General features: G+C 37.3%; 1 protein-coding gene across 2 annotated transcripts; it reads right to left on the bottom strand.

The window, feature by feature from the left end:
- Positions 1-1,514: 1,514 nt before the first annotated feature.
- On the bottom strand, positions 1,515-17,664 carry LOC126456866 (cilia- and flagella-associated protein 298-A). 2 transcript variants are annotated; one of them, XR_007585394.1, is made up of 6 exons: positions 17,243-17,664; positions 15,948-16,183; positions 9,661-9,831; positions 7,082-7,305; positions 3,021-3,170; positions 1,515-1,741 (listed from the first exon to the last, which is right to left on the bottom strand). XR_007585394.1 is itself a non-coding variant. In XM_050092687.1 (6 exons), the coding sequence occupies exons 1-5, from the start codon at positions 17,379-17,381 to the stop codon at positions 3,095-3,097; spliced, it is 846 nt and encodes a 281-aa protein (XP_049948644.1). In that variant the 5' UTR covers positions 17,382-17,664; the 3' UTR covers positions 1,515-1,741; positions 3,077-3,094. The 2 variants fall into 2 exon arrangements, 1 of the variants encoding a protein (XP_049948644.1); XM_050092687.1 differs by having other exon boundaries at positions 3,077-3,170.
- Between the last annotated feature and the right edge of the window lie 548 nt (positions 17,665-18,212).

Below are 18,212 nucleotides of genomic sequence, written 5' to 3'. Positions count from 1 at the left end.
TATCTCAATAAAAGATGCCACTGCATCACAAAACATGAACCTTGTGAAGGGATGTATGTTGTCTGTAACCAGTGTATGATACTTCTTGGCCATCATGGTGCCTAGCACGAGCTCCGTGTCCCCAGAACATAAAGGAGCTGTCGCCAGACTGTCTCCGTAACGCAGTATAGGTCTCAAGGAGCTGTTCCCTTGAAAGACTACAAATTCACACCCTGCCATCCACATGATGAAGAAGGTATCTGGATTCATCAGACCATGCAACACTCTGCCACTGCTTCAATGTATAATGTCGATGGTCATGTGCTCATTTCAGTTGTAGTTGCTGATGTTGTGGTGTTAACACTGGCAAATGCATGGGTCGTCATCTGCAGAGACCCATTGTTAGGAATGTCCGATGTACTGTGTGTTCAGACACACTTGTACTTTACCCAGCATTAAAGACTGATGTTAATCCACCACAGTTCACCGCCAGTCCTGTTTTACCAGTTTTATAAGCTACAATGCCAGGCATCTGTAACGAGGGGTGGCCACCCAACCCCACAATGTCTGGATGTGGATTCACCTTGGTTTCGCCATGTACTGAAGACACTCACCACAGCACTCCTCAAACACTCACAAGCAATGCAGCTTCCAAAATGCCATCACAACTCGCTCTTGGTCAAAGTCGGCTAGACTGTGTACCTTTCCCATTCAACACACGGACAGCACCGTCACTGATACTACAGGCACCATGTGTTTGTCTGACTAGCAGTCATTCCTCGCCAGGTGATGCTGCTGTTGCCTGGACAGATTTATATCGATATTAGGTTGCTGGTCCTAATGTTCTGGCTGATCAGTGTATGTTAATAACATTTCCATTGGCATTCATGATTCTTCCCCCACTGGTTGCAAATAACACACTTAAGTACATTACTTTAATTATTCTGTTTGACTGCAATTTCCCAGACATAACTACATTATCTAAAGTTGATGTAGATTAACTCCCTAAGCTGCGTACTAAAAAAATTCATCTTCACTACATCCAGATGATAATATACCTGTGCTAGCACACAATTCTTGCAACCCATCAAATTAACTTTATTAGAACACGGTAAAATCCTGGGTGGTAGAAACATAATGGCAACAACATACCTGATCCCAAACTGTATAGCTGAAAGGCAGCACATGCCCCCCCCCCCCCCCCCCCCACACACACACACACACATGCCTACACTCGCTGTTAGCTCCACACTTAGCAATGAGCAATGATTTCAATCTTGTTTCTGTTATGTGCTTGAAGAGTAGTTACTTTCACTCTTTCCACTATTTGCATAAAGAGACAGTGCACAATACTGATGCACAGTTTTGTTACCAAGAACCAGACACTTCCCTTGCCACCCAAATTTTGGTCATGAAAACTATTTCACACTTACCCTTGGACCAGCTAGCCCCATGTCACAATAATTTAATAACAATGGACTAGAAGGCAAGGAGTTGGTTACAAGTTGGTTAGGTATTTTTGTTTTATGACTTCATAAGATATTTACACAGATATTATATTCACTGGATGTAAACAATGTTTTCCTACAGAGTTGCAGTAAATACAATCCTTTACATGCACTTCTGTAAAATATTTCATACACACACATACAAAAATTAGCTGTTGCTGTAACTACTGAACTGTTGGATACAGACGCTTTGGTTATCCCAGAACATGAGAACCGTGGGTGCTGAGTAGTTGGCTTGTCACAAACTTCGGTTTCTAAAAAAAACAACAACATAACATTAATGATGTAAAGTACACATTTACATTAATTAAAGACAGGTTAGAATCCACAGCTTCAAACACAAATTTTAATCCAAAATAAACATTATTTTCACAACTGTTTAGTGAAACTAGTATGTTTTCTCTGAAACAGTGTGTTTTTGTGTTTTAACCACACTTTACTGTAAAAATTATTGAAGACATTCAGTGGGACAAAATTAATAGCAAATTATCGAGAGCAGGATATGAAAATTAAAGCTTTTGCTTCAAACTGGAACTACATAACTGCAAATAACTTTTCTAAAAGCTACATACCTTCGCATTTACTAATACATACTGTACAAAAAGTCTAAACAGTGTAATAAAAGATCAACACAAATTATGAAAGGATTGCCTACTCTAAATAAACCTGCAACAGAAAACTATGTTGTCTTTCATCAGGGAAACTGCATAGTAATGTGCTGTAACTGGCACCAGGAAATACTTCTGAAATTTAAGGTATATTTTCAACCTTGTACCTATCACATGATACTCATATTGCCCTACAGCCTACAGCATGCATCTCTCTCTCTCTCTCTCTCTCTCTCTCTCTCTCTCTCTCTCTCTCTCTCTCTCACTCCAGACAAATACCTCCAGAAAAGATTTTCTAACACTTAAATTTATATGTTAAATTTCTCTCTCTCAGAAATGATTTTCCTGTTGCTGCCAGTCTGGATTTTATACCCTGCCTATTTGGCCATAATCAGTTACTTTGCTGCCAAAATAACTCACCATCTACTTTCAGTGTCTCATTTCCTAAACTAATTCCCTCAGCATTGCTTAATTTGTTTCAACTACATTCGATAACTATTATTTTACTCCAACTGATTTCATCTTACAATCTCATTTCAAGCCACCGTCCATTTTGTTCAACTGCTCCTCTAAGTCCTTTGCTATATAACAATCTCACTCGAAAAACACAGTGTTTTTATTTCTTCTCCCTGAATGTAATTGCCTTCCTGAATTTCTTCTTGCTTCCTCTACAGCATGCTCAATGAACAGATCAAATAACATTAGTGACAGGCTACAACCCCACCTCACTCCCTCCTCACTATGGCTTCCCTTTCACATTCTTCAACTCTTTATAGCTGCAGTCTGGTTTCTATACAAGTTGCAAGAAACAAGTATCACCTCTGACATAAAATATGGTGACTGCATACTGTGTAATGATAAATTCAGTAACTTATATGATTTTATATGCTATCTTATATCACATTATGACAATATAAATACAAACCGTTTCTGAATTAAATTGTTGTATAGTGTAGTTTTTACGCAAAACAGTGAACTGACCACCTGTACATGTCATAGCTACAACTGAATCCCACGCTGCTTCATGCCAGGAAATATAATGCTTTTGTCTCTTGTATATTCTGTCTCAACAGCCCTGGGGAAAGATATGTATTTAAATATTTCTGTATTTTAGACCAATAAATTACAATTCCTATCATAAGTAAAACATGTATATCATCTATATAATATGGAAATGTGGTTCTGCTGCAACACAATGCTTCTTGTATAAGTACCCTTAAAACAAGAAGAACTGTTTACTCCAGGCACAATCACATTTCCTTATTATATATTAGGAAGCAAATGCAGACAAAAAGGGAGCTTCAGCCACGAGATATGTATCTCATCCAATAATTAAACTGTTATGACTAAAAATACATAAATTATTAACTCATTAAAACTGTATATGCCATATTTCTTTCATTATCAAAGTATTAGAAGATAAGAAATATGTGAGAGTAAAGCGACCTCATTATCAATTTTTGCAAAAACAATACTGGTCCCCTTAACATTTGCCTTGTGCCTTTTACTTTAACACCTACTAGAACAACAACAGCTGTGGTGTGGTTTTCAAATACATAAAGCACAAATCTATACCTACAAAAATCTTCCCAACTTGTTTCATCAAGAGAACCTGGAGCATAAAATCACAAGGAATTGAAAAATAAAATGAAGGGTGAGATGAACAAGTTCAAGAGAGAGGAAAAACCACATTAAGCCCCGGAATAGGGGCCTCAAATTCTGCAGTATTAATTATAATGTCCTATTAGTAATTAATAGCGCAAAACAAAAGATGTATTTGAAAGTGAATTCATAGTGATAATGAGACTTAACGATAAATACAGACAGAAAAGATAGCAAAAAATTTGAAAAACGAAGGAAAGAACAGGACTGTGGAAGTGTTTGGTGTTGAAACATAAATTACAATGAAGCAAGTGGCAGTAGATATGAACACACTGAATAAGTTTTCAGTTTTGAAGTAATGGTTTGTACCCACAAAATTTATTAATATCTTAGAAGTAGTCACACAACTGTAAAATTGATCAACTGTGCAGTTCAGCCGACATGTATTGCTTGAATCGTAACAGGAAGTATCCGATTTTTGTTTCATTGCTGGGGCATTTTAATCTCTCTTCCTATCATCAGAGCTTCCCAAAACTTAGGGATGGACAAATAAAATGGTGCAGTGGGTAAAGCACTAGACTTGTAATCTGGATGAGCAACATTTTGCTAACCTGGGAAAAACAGGTAAAAACTTCTGAAGTATTACATTCTAACTATACTTTCCTTTTAGAGAGAGAACAAGTACTCCAACATTAAGCTCCTGTCATTAAGTAGGGCATGGGGTAACTACCACTATTGAAAGCCTTTGGGTTTCTATGTTGCTCTTACAGATCATCATTGTTCACTCCCTTCCATACTTCTTGAGTTTATTGTCTTTACAGGGTGGTCAGAAACAGTCTGAGAAGCTTGTAAGGGTTTGCAGGGTAGGATGTGATGAGAAATAATTGTTAAGAAACTAATTTGATACATTGCACTGTTTCAGTGTTAATTAGAATTGAAGTTAGCCAATCAGACCGTTGTGCACGCAAATTCAAATGGCCGCCTGATATAGTTGGTGTTAGCTGTTCTCATATCGCCCATAATGCATAAGAATACTCAACCAGTTGTCAAAATCATCTAACTGTCAACACTTCCAATCTCTGACAAAGTAGTCACATTCCTCATCACTTCCTCAGCTGTTAAATTCAGGATCACTACTGCTATCCATTTTTCAATGCAATGCGGGGCAGAGACTGAGAACATGCATCACAGTCAAGGTGGTATCTGCTGGCAACCACAGCAACCAACATCCAACTTGCAGGCCACAAATGTTACATAAGACGCTCTGTGGTGGCTGAACACACAACTATCAGTTCTGAACCGATATAAACAAGGCAATTTTTCAAATATTTATTCTTATTTTAATCCAGTAAACCTGGAATTTTTATTAAAATAAAAAAATAAAGAACGAGATAACTCAGGACTTCATGTTAAGCAGTTGATATTACTACTTTTGCATTAATTATTAGGCATAGTCTGGGAGCTCTTACATTTTGTGAAACAACAGACCATTTAATGAAGAATTATATGATTCATTTTTGCTACAATATATGCAATACTACTGACTCACTCTGGCTCTGTACCATACCTGGTGAACAGGTCATGTAGTTATGGACATTACACTCACAATCAGGAAATTTTGTAAATCAATTCCTGCAATAAACTTGATGGAGTTTATTTGTACACTTAGCATAATTTTTAAATATATGAAAGGTGCAGTTATGAAAGTGTATAAACATATAAACAATAACAGTGGAATGAGGGGGATGAAAGTTACATGATGATTTTTTGCAGACCAGACAGTAAAGTAAGTACACCATTACAGCAAATAAAATCATTTTATTTACTTTCAGAGCTATGACTGGTTTCATCGTAATCTACTTGGGGTGTCATTTTCACTTCTCTTCTACAGCTGAACATGCAGCTTGTGGTGTTGCAAATAATACTGGAAATAACACTACTGTCTTTCCATCCTCACTGATAGCTGGTAAATATTTTATAATTTTATACTTCAATGTATTTACATTACTTTTATGCCAATAAATTCACAAAAATATGTTTCTTATTCTGTTTCATGTGAAGTGTATCAGATCCTTCATCTTACTTAATTGGCACAAAGCTTTGCAGTGCCAGTGACCACAACACATTAGCTGGTGGCTAGTAACCACAAAAAGATGGGAGCTGCAGTGTCAACAGCCTTGATGTACAGTAATATAACCATCAAAATGGTGAAGTGTGAAAGCAATGGAATTGTATTAAGTAATTCATGCCAAGCAATAATTTAGCTCCTGCTTTTCTGAGTAGATGGTTCATGAAGATGTAATATTAGGGTGTATTAATACTGATAATGGCATTACCTCTGAAGAGATGAAAAACAAACATACAGCATAGGGGAATTGTTCAAAATGAAAATTACTTTGTATGTGATTGCTTTTATTTATGAAGAATTTTTTGATTTTGCAAAATTAACTGGATAGATATATGGAAATGAAGTACTAAACATGAGATACATCTAAATGAATGAGTGGAATTATAGCACTCAAGAGAGTGTAATCCTTTTACCATAGTAATGATTGCTAGTCATCTACAACTTCTTACACAGTGCAAACAAATTATCTTTGAAATATCTTCAGTATTTTGCACTGAGAAATGAAAACAAAACTGCAGAAATTGAGAAAATACATGAAGAAAGTATAGAAACATACTATTTTATATCATTGCTATGAAAGGAAAAGATATTCTGATTTGTGGATTATTCCTACTAAGTCCAGTATGATTAATGGTATAATCCTCAGATACTGGATAACCAAAACTAATATTACATTTCAGTCTCAGTAAAGCATAGGAAAACATTAAAAATGGAGGAAACACCACATCTCAAGAAAATGCAGGTCAGTTTCTTAAATTCAGAAGTTGACCAGCAGCTACATGTTTAGTCGCGGAAGGTTAATGAAGCTGACACTCCCCAACAATTAAGAAGTACCACCCAAATGGGTATCTGATGATGACTTGAACATCAAACACACGTAAGCCGCAAAAAATTTGTGATGGGGACTGAAAAAAAAGTTGTCAAGGAATAACTGATATCCACTAATACTCCATCAGATGGTTAATATAAACAAACTCTTTATGTAATAGTACTGTACAGTAATTGCCTCAGCCATGGTGATTACATTTCAAAATAATGAATTCACATGCAGTATCCTTTCTGATATTCAGATTTGAATGTATCAAAAAAGGCAACTGAAATTACAGACAAAGACAATGTCTGCCTATGAGATGAACATACAAACATGGTGACATAGTCTTTCTGCATTGTTATCACGCACAGAATCAAAGGAAAGCAAAATAAATGTTTCACTGCACAACTTACAGTAGGTAAGTTAGTAACATAGGTTCACATACTCAAGCTTTTTTAGTTCTTCTTGCCTCCGGTACGCATGAAGCATCATCTGCTTCCTTTCTTCCTCAGAAAATACAGGTTCTCTAGCTGGTGCACCTTCTGTTTTCTTCTGCAGTTTAACAATCACTTTGCATTTTTCATTTTTACCAACATATTCTGAAAGTTTATGTTCTAGTTGCATTGCACGACCACAGCACCAAAGCTGAGCCAATGCTGCATCTATAACCTGCATGACAAAAACATTTCAGGTAACTGCCATTAATACATAGCAGGCAATTAACATTCCTACTATACAGAGAGTATAAAACAAACATCTCCAACACCTAGTATGTTGTGCTTAGTTCCAATATTTTTCCTTTACAATGTTTTAGAACACTTAAAACAGGAACTGTTTGCCAGTATTCGTCAAGTGGTACATGCCTTGGGCACAGATCCTGCTAGTGAGTGGAGGGTTATCTGTGAACAAAAGGGCTACTGTATGTCCATACCATATGCAGAATGTCCAGGCAATAGTTGTGGAGGACTACTCATGATGAGTTTGTGCATAGTTAGTTACAGCACTGGTCACAATTCCAGGTTTTGATGGTGTTCACCAATGAACACATATTCACACGAAGTGGCACTGTGAACTTGCACAGCCCTTACGTGTGGGCACATGAAAATACTTGTGTGCAAGTTGTTGGGGTTGTTTGGGGGAAGAGACCAAACAGCAAGGTCATCGGTCTCATCGGATCAGGGAAGGACGGAGAAGGAAGTCGGCCGTGTCCTTTAAAAGGAACCATCCCGGCATTTGCCTGGAGAGATTTAGGGAAATCACGGAAAACCTAAATCAGGATGGCCGGACATGGGATTGAACCATCGTCCTCCCGAATGTGCAAGTTGTTAGAAGTGTGAAAGTATGTATCTAATGCCAAAATAACAGGGGCAGTGTACCTAATTTTTCTCATGTGTCTTCCTACCCTGTTCTTCCTACCTTATTGGATGAAGTGGTTCACCGAGTAATGCGGTCAAAAAACAACAGCTCATTTTTGTGCAAAAGTGTGAAACCACCTGCATATTGTATACCCCAGTCAATGGATTGGTACAGGAGGGCCTGTTCCATGGTTACCTGATAATACATCTCTTGCTGCTTTTCTGTGGGTTGCTATGAAAACTATTGTGTCTACTACTTCTGTAACACCAGAGAGGGACCTTATCATACAAATCAGTGATCCTGAACACACAGATGTATATATCTGCCTAAGTATACATACTGCAGATGATCACTTTGCAGTCAATTTGGAGGTCAAAGTTTCGAAGCGCTGTTCTAATGTACACAGATGAGCCAAAACAGCATGACCAACTGCTTAATAATGTGTTGGTCCATCTCTGGAACACACTACAGCAGCAATTCTGCATGACATGGACTCAAAAAGTTCTTGGTAAGCTGCTGGAGATATATAGCACCAGATGCCTATCTACAGCTCACACAATTCTAATAATTTACAGCTGGTGCTTTGTCAGAGTGGAGCTGGGTGTCAATAGAGTCCAGGATGTGTCCACTGGACACAGATCAGGAGGCTTCGGTGGCCAAGATGGTTTCACTATCATGCTCCTCATACCACTGTAATATGATTTTGGTCACGTGATACAGACAATTATCTCAGTGGAAGATGCTACCGCCTTTGTGGAAGATGTCAACCATGAAGCGATGCAGGTAGTCTGGAATGATGTTCACATTGTTCACAGCCCTCATGGTGCCTTCAATTATTACTGTAAGTCCAATGGAAGCCCAGGTGAATAGTTTCCCCACCTGACTGAGTCCATGGAATGTTGCATATTCTGAGGTGCCATTCACTTGGATGACAGCATATCCAGACATGACCATAAACCTAGTGTACCAAGAAATGTTACTGAAACAACCAATGTTGATTATCGTATGTGCACCAAAATCCTAAGCAACCATGTCATAAGGTCAACATGGGAACAGGCAGTGGCTGTCTGCTGCGGAGCCCCCAGAACAATGTGCACTGGACAGTGAGGTCTGGAACCCTTGTGCATGCACTAGCACTGTACTCTGTCATCACATCTACCACAGTTTACAGGCTATCTTGCTTTACAAGAGGGGGCAAGCATCTGATCATCACATTCTCTGACAAGGCATGGATGACTAACACCTTGTCACCTATTTGTGGTTTCACTGTCCTTCAGCCAATTACCACAGATTCTCAGAACAGTAGAACACATACAGGACACAAGCTTTGCCATTACTGAGATGCATATTCCCAGGTGCTAAGCCATAACAAACTGCTCTTTGTCAAAAGCACTTGTAACACATCCCTAAACACTGATGGCTAACATGTTGCATCATTAATTAGGGTCCCAAACACTATTTTTTTTTAAAGTCACCCTTGTTCAAACATCAATAGTTCTAAACAAATGCATTTTTAGACAGAGGCTTCCTCATTTAAAAAATGACTAGTTTGCTGTCCCATGAAACATATTAAGCATTGAAAGTGCTCTTTATATACAACCTCTACATGAACAAGCTTACATAAAGTTATTGCCAAGTTCCTGACATTAAATATGACAAGAAATTAACCTCTCGTGATGCCTGTGTTCCTGAAAGGTCCTCGTTGTTCTCCAGTTCGAGGCGAATTGTGTCATGTGGAGGAAGGTTCATAGGATACACAATCATCATTGCACCTCTCAAGATGTCTATTGCACGTTGAACAATCTTCAGTGTTAAACAGATATCCTGTTGGACTAGTTTCTGAAATGGAAGACCATCAAACAAATGTAAAACAATTTTTCTGAAAATAACTTAAGCTGAATAACATCTATTAAGCAAACAGAAATACTTAAAAATATGAGAGTCTATTACTTTCATGACTCTCATGACCAGTTTTCATGCGTTCAGTGAGATAAATTAATGTAATATCAGAGCAAAATACAGTGAATCTATAATCACCGATTTATTATGTGCACTTGAATATAGCTCACTACTTCTCTTCTTATGTTTTTTATTGCTCCAACATATACAAGATCGACACCCGCCTTCATATGCGATCTCTATCATAAAGTATCATACATTGTCTTTAATGATATTGAACTAATTTTTCTTCCAGAGTTTTCACAAAATCACAATAGTGGTGACTCAGAATAATTCAAGATCCTAATGAACCCTCTTTACCACAACCTTCCACTGATCTGTTTGTGGTGCACCATATTCAACCAATATAACGTATAACACAACTGGCAGAATGAAAACATAATTTGATATGACATTCATACAGAGTGCTAGCATTTATAATGCTCATGACATACAGTCACCTCAGTCACGCTGCTGTTCCAAAAACAAATAGCTTTGTGAGTATGTGTTTCTTAGCTTCGAAGGACACTGTCCAAAAACTTAGCAACAAATCACTCTTAATTTTGTACAAGTACACCACATTCCACCTCAGCTATAAACAGAGTGGTTATCTTTGTTCTACCCATTTTTTACATTCAACCAATGTGGGAGTGAAGATTATAAACAACAATGGAAAGAGCACTTATGTAACAGAAAAAAACAAAACAATGAAAGATTTCACAAATATATGGAATGGAAGAGAAAAGAATATCTCAAAGGGAAGAATAGAGTTTCGAGAAATTGTTAATTGGGGAATGATACAATACAATGACGTCAACTAAAAAACTATTCAGCAATGCCTTTGAGAAGCATCAGAAAGCATAATTAAATTTGGTAAGAGAAATAACAGAAAAAATAACAGTATGATGAAAGAAAACATTCCTGTATTGGGTAAACACCAGATTTCCTCACTTAATGTGGTAGATGGCACCACACAGGAAGATTTCCATATAAAATTGTCACCTTCTTTAAAAGCTGAATTAGCAGAACAGGTTTTTACACAACAATAAACTTCAACGGCAATCCATACATAATGTGGGTGCTTTTTACTCCTTCCTCCAAGACGTCTGAAATATATGAACTAAAATATGAAACTTGTATGAAAGCAGTAGTTTTCAGATGAGATTTAGAGAGAATTTTAATGTATTACCATAAATGACTTAAGTAAGTAAATCTTTGTTGATCACACTGTTGAACAGAAAGACATAGAAAAATATTTAAATCCCCTCTTTATTAAGCAGACAAGTGCAATAGTATAAACAAGGAAGAAAGTATTAGAAATCTTTAGCAATAAAAGCATGTCTCTACAAAGCATCTTTAATGAGCGCAGAGAGAACGGGCCAATTCAGCCTTTTTACCTTTATAAAGCTTGCATCAAGTTATGTCCAAAGGAAATTTGCATTGTAGCTCTTAACAACACAGGCACTGCAATGTTGCATTGAAGTTATGAATTGTATGTAAATTGAAGGTGGATGGGGGAGGGGGAAGGAAAGGGACTATTGATGTCAGCTGCATACCAACTTTATGTGGAATCAGTTGCAAAGAGTAAAAATATGTGCCAGACTGGGATTTGAACCTGAGATCTGCTTACGAAGCAGGAGACACTGCCACGCATGATGGGAAATATTATGACTTTAGTAATCATCTCCTTATTTACAGCAGATCCTGTATCATTCTGTCGCCAATCTAAAAATAACAGAAAGTGTCCAAATCAAGTGCTGGAAGAGTGAAAAAGGTGTGCTATTTTAAGATCAAAAAAATGTTCTCCCCAGGAATTGGGAGCTTCTCAAACTCTGTGGGGTGCACCACAGCACACGCCATGACTTAGCTGTACTGCAGAGCTGGTACTGCTGCACAATACTGACACACACTAAAAGGAAGGGCTGCTTTGACTCAGTCTTAAAGTCAAATGTACCAGCATATTGAGGGTGATTTTGGGAGATTTGCCTCATCCATTTGGTCATAAACTGGCCCTGCCTTACCATTTATGTAGCTTTCAACACACATGTTGTTGAACCTTAGTTATGCAAGAAAACATTTTAAAAAAAAGAAATCTTGAAAGTAACACAATACATTCTTTAGCATGATCAAATATGAAGTATTTCTGGCAAACACTCTCCCCTCAAAGTCGAATAAGCATTTTTTTGGTTCGCAGGAGAGCTTCTGTAAAGCTTGGAAGGTAGGAGACAAGGTACTGGCAGAAGTAAAGCTGTGAGGACGGGGCGTGAGTCATGCTTGGGTAGTTCAATTGGTAGAGCACTCGCTCGCGAAAGGCAAAGGTCCCGAGTTCGAGTCTCAGTCTCAGTCTGGCACACAGTTTTAATCTGCCAGGACGTTCCAAGCATTTTTTTTTTTAAATTTATTTCCTGTTTCTCCACTTCAAGGAGTATTGGTGTAGCATTTGTTGTTCACTGTTTTCGATGATATCTAAAAGGATTTTCACAATATTCTCGCACTCTGTTCCCTTTAAATTCTTAATTTTCAGTTTCATCCTAATGTCACTGGAATGTGAATAACTTTCTATTGTAAATTTTTTTCTATGTTTCTGCCTGTTTATCATTATTTGTTGGTTACTCTGAATTTAATTATGTGAGGATGTGATTTTAAATCATTGAATTAAAAAAAGTAGCATCCATATTCATATTAACAACATAAAAACTGTAATTTGCCTCCATTTCTGAAATTTTCTTATTGTTCAGGTATTGAAGTAATCTAAATTAAAATTTTTACGGCGATATCTCTTAATCATTTAAGATAGAGTAAGTTTCGTGTACTTCCTGTCAAATTTAGTTCGTAGAGTATGAAACATTTTTGGAATCAATGGATCAGTAATATCAAGAATGGCAATTTTCCCTCTATTGGATAAATTTCTGCAGGTTCCTACGCTGTGCGTTATTTAAAAGATCCATAAATTTAACAAAAGCATACCATCTAGTAATTAAAAACAAAAAGAAATGAACTCAACTGCACACATTCCGTAATCTTGCTCAAACAGCATAAATACAAATGCCACTCCATTGAGGTGTTAGTTCGATGTCTAGTTGGATGCAGCTCACCATGCTAGTCTATTTTGAGCAAGCCTCTTCTTCTTTGCATAAATATTGCAACATACTTCTGGCAGAACTTGCTTACTGCAGTCAGACCTGGTCTCTCTCCACAATTTGCAACCCCCACCCCTCCAAACACAGCTTTGTTAGAGATCATCTGATCATAACAATTGGTTATTTTGCCTCTGTCAGTGTTACTTTACAAGAGGAAGATGATGCATACAACTTTTGTACTATGTCACGATTAGCCTTACACTGCTGCATGTTTTAGTGAGAGAGAACGAGTCAATGAGCAGAAAGCATTCTTAGTGCCAACATTCTCTGACTCGCCACACTCGCAGAACTACAGCACAAAGAAAGGAAGGCGGTGTAGCATTGACGTAGCAGTGGTTTCTTGATGTCTAGTGTATTCAACCCCCTATATTAAGCATGTGCTTTCTCCAGTATTCCCTCATGCATTGCAATATTTCTCTGGATTCTGAACTGATTTCACTGAGGCAGACTTTTACTGGTATTTCCATCCTTTTGAAAATAATTTCTGTCATTTTCAGTTATGACTTATTAAACTGATTGTTCAGTAATACTCACATCAGTCAGCACCTTTCTTCTGTCGAACTGGGATTATAACATTGTTCTCGAAGTCTGACGGTACTTCACCTCTCTCATACATTTTGCATACCAGGCAGAATATTTTTGTCGTAGTATGTTCACCCAAGAATCTCAAAAGTTCCAAAAGTCATCGTTATGAATTATCTCACCATATGGATGAAGTCTAACTACACTATGTCAAATATAAAAAACAGCCTTGTCCTCTAAGCAACACCTTGTGATATTACTGTTTCCACTCATCCAATCACCTGACAATTCAACAGATATGATTAAGTGTTACCACTTCAGTACCTGAAGGTGCTGTGTCTTTTCATCATTCTCTAAGTTATTCCATTAAAGTTTTTCATATTCCTTACATGAAAGGCTGCATATAGTTGAGTATCAACCAAAGTTTGTGGTACCACCTATCTGCTTTGACCCATGGTGGAACTGTGTTGTGTAGCATGAGTTTATGGTGGTGTGGTATATTTGAAATGGATCATGTTTGAAGAGGGCACATTGGAGTACGCAGTCGTGCTCTCTGGTATAGAATGTATAGGTTTCTACATGTTTATGAGTGCTGTTGATAATTCACTGTACTTCTTATCTAGTGTCTGGACAGCAATATTGGAAGAGTTTGTGAAAATTTGTTAGTTAGTTATTTTGGTGTTGGTAGTAATGGCCAACTGATTCATTATCATGTCTGGAATTTTCAGTGCAGTGGGTCATTTATGGTTGGAGAGTTAATGTTACTTACATTTTTTGTTAGTTATGGTTACGGCTATGAAATTCATGAGTAGGTCCCTGTATGCCGCAAAGGAGAACAACATGTTAACCATGATTAAATTCCTACTGTTATTTGGTTTACTTGCCAAATATGGGGAGTGTTAAGTTTGATGAGAAGGTGAGAGACTGACCAGACTTGCTGTATGTCAGACCAGGGAACATGTGGCCTTGTCACCGGGACAACATATGGTGTTCTATCCAGAGGGGTTCCTAGTTTGATAAGTCTGGGGTGGCCATTCAAGAGATATGTTTATGATGTATTATTTTGCTATGCTAGATGGCTAAATCTACGTATTATCTCACTTTGGTTGGCAAAGTTCAGTATGTTTTTATGATTTTATTTCTTTATTGCTGTTTCTTGTCTGTCAAAATAGTGTTAATGCAATTTTTTTATGAATCTTTGGGTTGTGTTGACGGTAATTATATTGGATTGTGATTGGTAGGTACTGTGGAGTTTGTTTTATTTACATTCATTGACAATAGGTTTCTGATATTAGTTGTATGGGCAAGTTTTGGTTTGTGGTAGTGTGAATTCCTTTTAGCCAAACGGGTCGAAATAAATTGGTGTTTGGAGCTATGTGCGTGTTTGTACTGATTGCTGTGGATTTCATTTGCTTGTTTTTTGCATTAGTAAGATGTGCTTCATAAGCAGTAAACAAACTGCTTGAAATTTGTTGTGAGTTTGATTAACTGCAATGAGCTACAGGCAATGTGGTGCCACACTAACCTATAATGCACCGGGGCTACCACGGTTCCACCCTATACTGGTCCAAACACAGTGGTAAATGATATACGTGATGTCACAACAACATTATGAGGCCTAATATGTCGAAAGTGGATTAATGTGGCATGAGCCCTAACAGCCCACACTGATATCATGTGACACTCAAGTTGTTAATTTCCAACCTTTCTACAGTGGTTTATGAAATAAGGAATGAGGTACTGAACTGTTAGTTGGGTAGCAGCACTAAATTTGGATGTTCCCTTGACACTATTTCATAAAAGCAGCTCATGTGCCAATGTCTTTACTTTCTGACTGGCATCACCAAGACAGAATTTTGCATACTCTAGTCACAGTCATTGGCCATAAAAGCTACATTTTACACCTAACATCATACACTGAGAGCAGTAAGACCCCCCTCCATTATGCCATATCAACCTACACCTCAGGCTGTCACAGTTTCTAGCCTACATTTTAGTGACACAGACAATATTTTAGCTAACATCATAAAATAAAAAGTCACAGCTCGACCAGTTTCTTAAAATATCTCACACAAGCATGTGCAGGAAAAAAAGTAGGAGAAAGTGAAGAAAAATGACAAAATTATAGTAACTCTACAGAAGTATTTATGGGTATAATCACAGTTTCAACTCATCCTTCATGTGGACTATTTCAAAACTATGAGCCAGTAGTGGGGAAAAAAATAAATGAAGCAGCTTGAAAATTGAAGTTCAGAATTGTTGAAAAACTATGAAGCAAATATCTGGAAAGAAAACATGGTATAGCCTAATGGAATCACAGAAAAGGAGTTCATGTGTATCAGAACCACTTCATACCTTTGACACCATAGCTTTAGCTTCCTGAACTGTTTTAGCAATGATCTCCTGCATCTTTTCGTTTGGTTGTCTCCCATTTCTACGACCTATGGGATCTTTATTGAATGTCCAGCCTCCACTTGGAACACATTTTTCACCCCATTCATCAACAAGTTTCAGTTCTTCAACTTGCTCATCAGTTAATCCCAAAATGTTTGGAGGGAGCAATGTTCCATGCTTAGCTAACTCTTCCATTTCTGAAACATTCAATATTTACTGTAATGAACTTAGCATGAAGTTAAGAGTTCAGCCTTAAAAACTTAAATCAAGATAGAAAACTGAAAAATTATGTAGACATGAGAGTCACATAGGCTAACACGTTTTTGATGCTGCTGGAAATAAAATAACCTAATTGACCTATGTTCCCAACGGCACTTCGTTTTCCAGAAACTTGGTGGGGGAGTGCACGTATCAATCAATCTATGTTTGTACATATAAAAAGAAACAGTCCACAGAGATAACAAAGTACAAAGAAGTTGAAGGCAATTCCTATAATTACTATTCTGATAAAAACAGTCAATTAATAAGAAGATAATCATGCTTGTCTAATTCGTTATGGGTCTACTTACATTATAAATCCAATATATTTGTTATTGTCACCACCAACATAAATCAGCTGCAGCGTTCACACCATTTTTATTTTATGCAAAAGACTGATGTGTATATGTAGGTCAGCAAAAATTTACGGATAATATATATTGACAAAGTGGCAACCAATCTGAATGGCGCAAATGTAGCATATGCATAGGGTAAATCTGGGCAATGAAGTGGAACAAAACTAGGCTATTACAACACAGGATTAAAAGCCACTGATTCCAAAACAAAGAAATAACAAAGTCCCGAATGCTCAAAACATGTAAATGGGGCTAAATAAACAACAGTTCCTTTTATATAATTGTATATTGGCGAGCCTGTACCAAAGGTTACAGTTTATTACTGGAATAAAAAAAAAAAAAAGCTAAATCACTAGCGCCCTAAATAAAGGGACATAATCATAACTAGATTTACTTCGGTTGTGCAGAACTCACAATTCATTCTTCAGAAAATTATCTTGTAATGGAATTGTCCTCAATTTTACGACTAAAATTACGTACAACCTGCATCGTTCAAATTGTAACAAAATCGCGAAAATAACTATTGTTCAAGAGTCCCAACAACCTACCGTACATTAGGAAAAAGTATCGTTATTTACTACACTAGTTATTTTCATACATCACACTCGAAATACTAGTGGGAGTAAAAAGATAATGGCTTACCATCACAAATTCTACTTATCTTCAGCCTTCCATTAAAAATTGCTGCGATGTCTTGAGTGACATCTTTCACTGATGCCGTGACTGTGGTCTCATAAAGAAACTGACTGTCGTCTCGACGTTTGACATGTAGCTTCACCATTTCGTTGCAGGCAAAACTTCAAACACGGTTTTGAAGATTCGCTACCTTCCACTTCTACTGTGTTATCTTGAGAATTAATTTCCTTTACAATATTGTGTCTCCACGATTCACATCAACAGCTGACATGTAAATTCCACTCGGAGTAGGCGAAAAACATAATTTGAAATGTTCATGCAATTAAATACGTTAATGTCTTCAGAAACACAATGTTATTGAATAACGCAAAATATAACCTCCAAATCAAATGTTTACAACCATTTCCATGACGACCACCATCCAACTTCGACTGATGCAACAATTCTGCGAGTAATCGATATTACAAAAGTCAACATTACTCACACCATTAGCCACATTTTATTACATGAACGTTATTCACTCCTTCAGATCACTCGGAACCGAAATTATATTTCCATTTTAATAGAAGTATAAGGAAAAATGTTTTTATACCCCTGTAGATGGACGGAGTAGACAATGAGAAAGGCAAAATAGTTTGGAAGCTCGAAGAATTAGGTCGGTACGTAAGTTCGTAGAGTTTTTCCGTACGTTTATTAAACACAACCGATGCACATTCCAGATATTTTAGTCCTCAACAATGTACTCTTCTTCACTATTTACAACAGTCTGTCAACATTGGGACAACTTTTCAATTCCACGACTGCAGAAATCACGTAGTTTTGAGAAGAAGTGTTCGAGCCATATTCGGAGCGTATTTTCATATGAAAAGGACGTTTCTTGAAGATTGTTCGGCAGAAAGCGGAAATATGAAAATCTGAGGACGCAAGATGAGGTGAACAACGTGTGTGCGGAATGACTTCCCAAGCCAATTCAATT

Source organism: Schistocerca serialis, chromosome 2 (genome assembly GCF_023864345.2).
Source record: "Schistocerca serialis cubense isolate TAMUIC-IGC-003099 chromosome 2, iqSchSeri2.2, whole genome shotgun sequence".
NCBI classification, from domain to species: domain Eukaryota; kingdom Metazoa; phylum Arthropoda; class Insecta; order Orthoptera; family Acrididae; genus Schistocerca; species Schistocerca serialis.
This window is presented reverse-complemented; position numbering and strand designations above follow the sequence as displayed.

Bases quoted from the DNA above. Each gene is read 5' to 3' on its own strand.
- LOC126456866 (XM_050092687.1), bottom strand. From the start codon at position 17,381: ATGGTGAAGCTACATGTCAAACGTCGAGACGACAGTCAGTTTCTTTAT. The intron at 16,184-17,242 runs GTAAGCCATTAT...TGAATGTTTCAG, and splicing joins GATAAGTAGAATTTGTGATG to AAATGGAAGAGTTAGCTAAG. The intron at 3,171-7,081 runs GTATGTGAACCT...ATCTTTCCCCAG, and splicing joins GAAGAACTAAAAAAGCTTGA to GGCTGTTGAGACAGAATATA.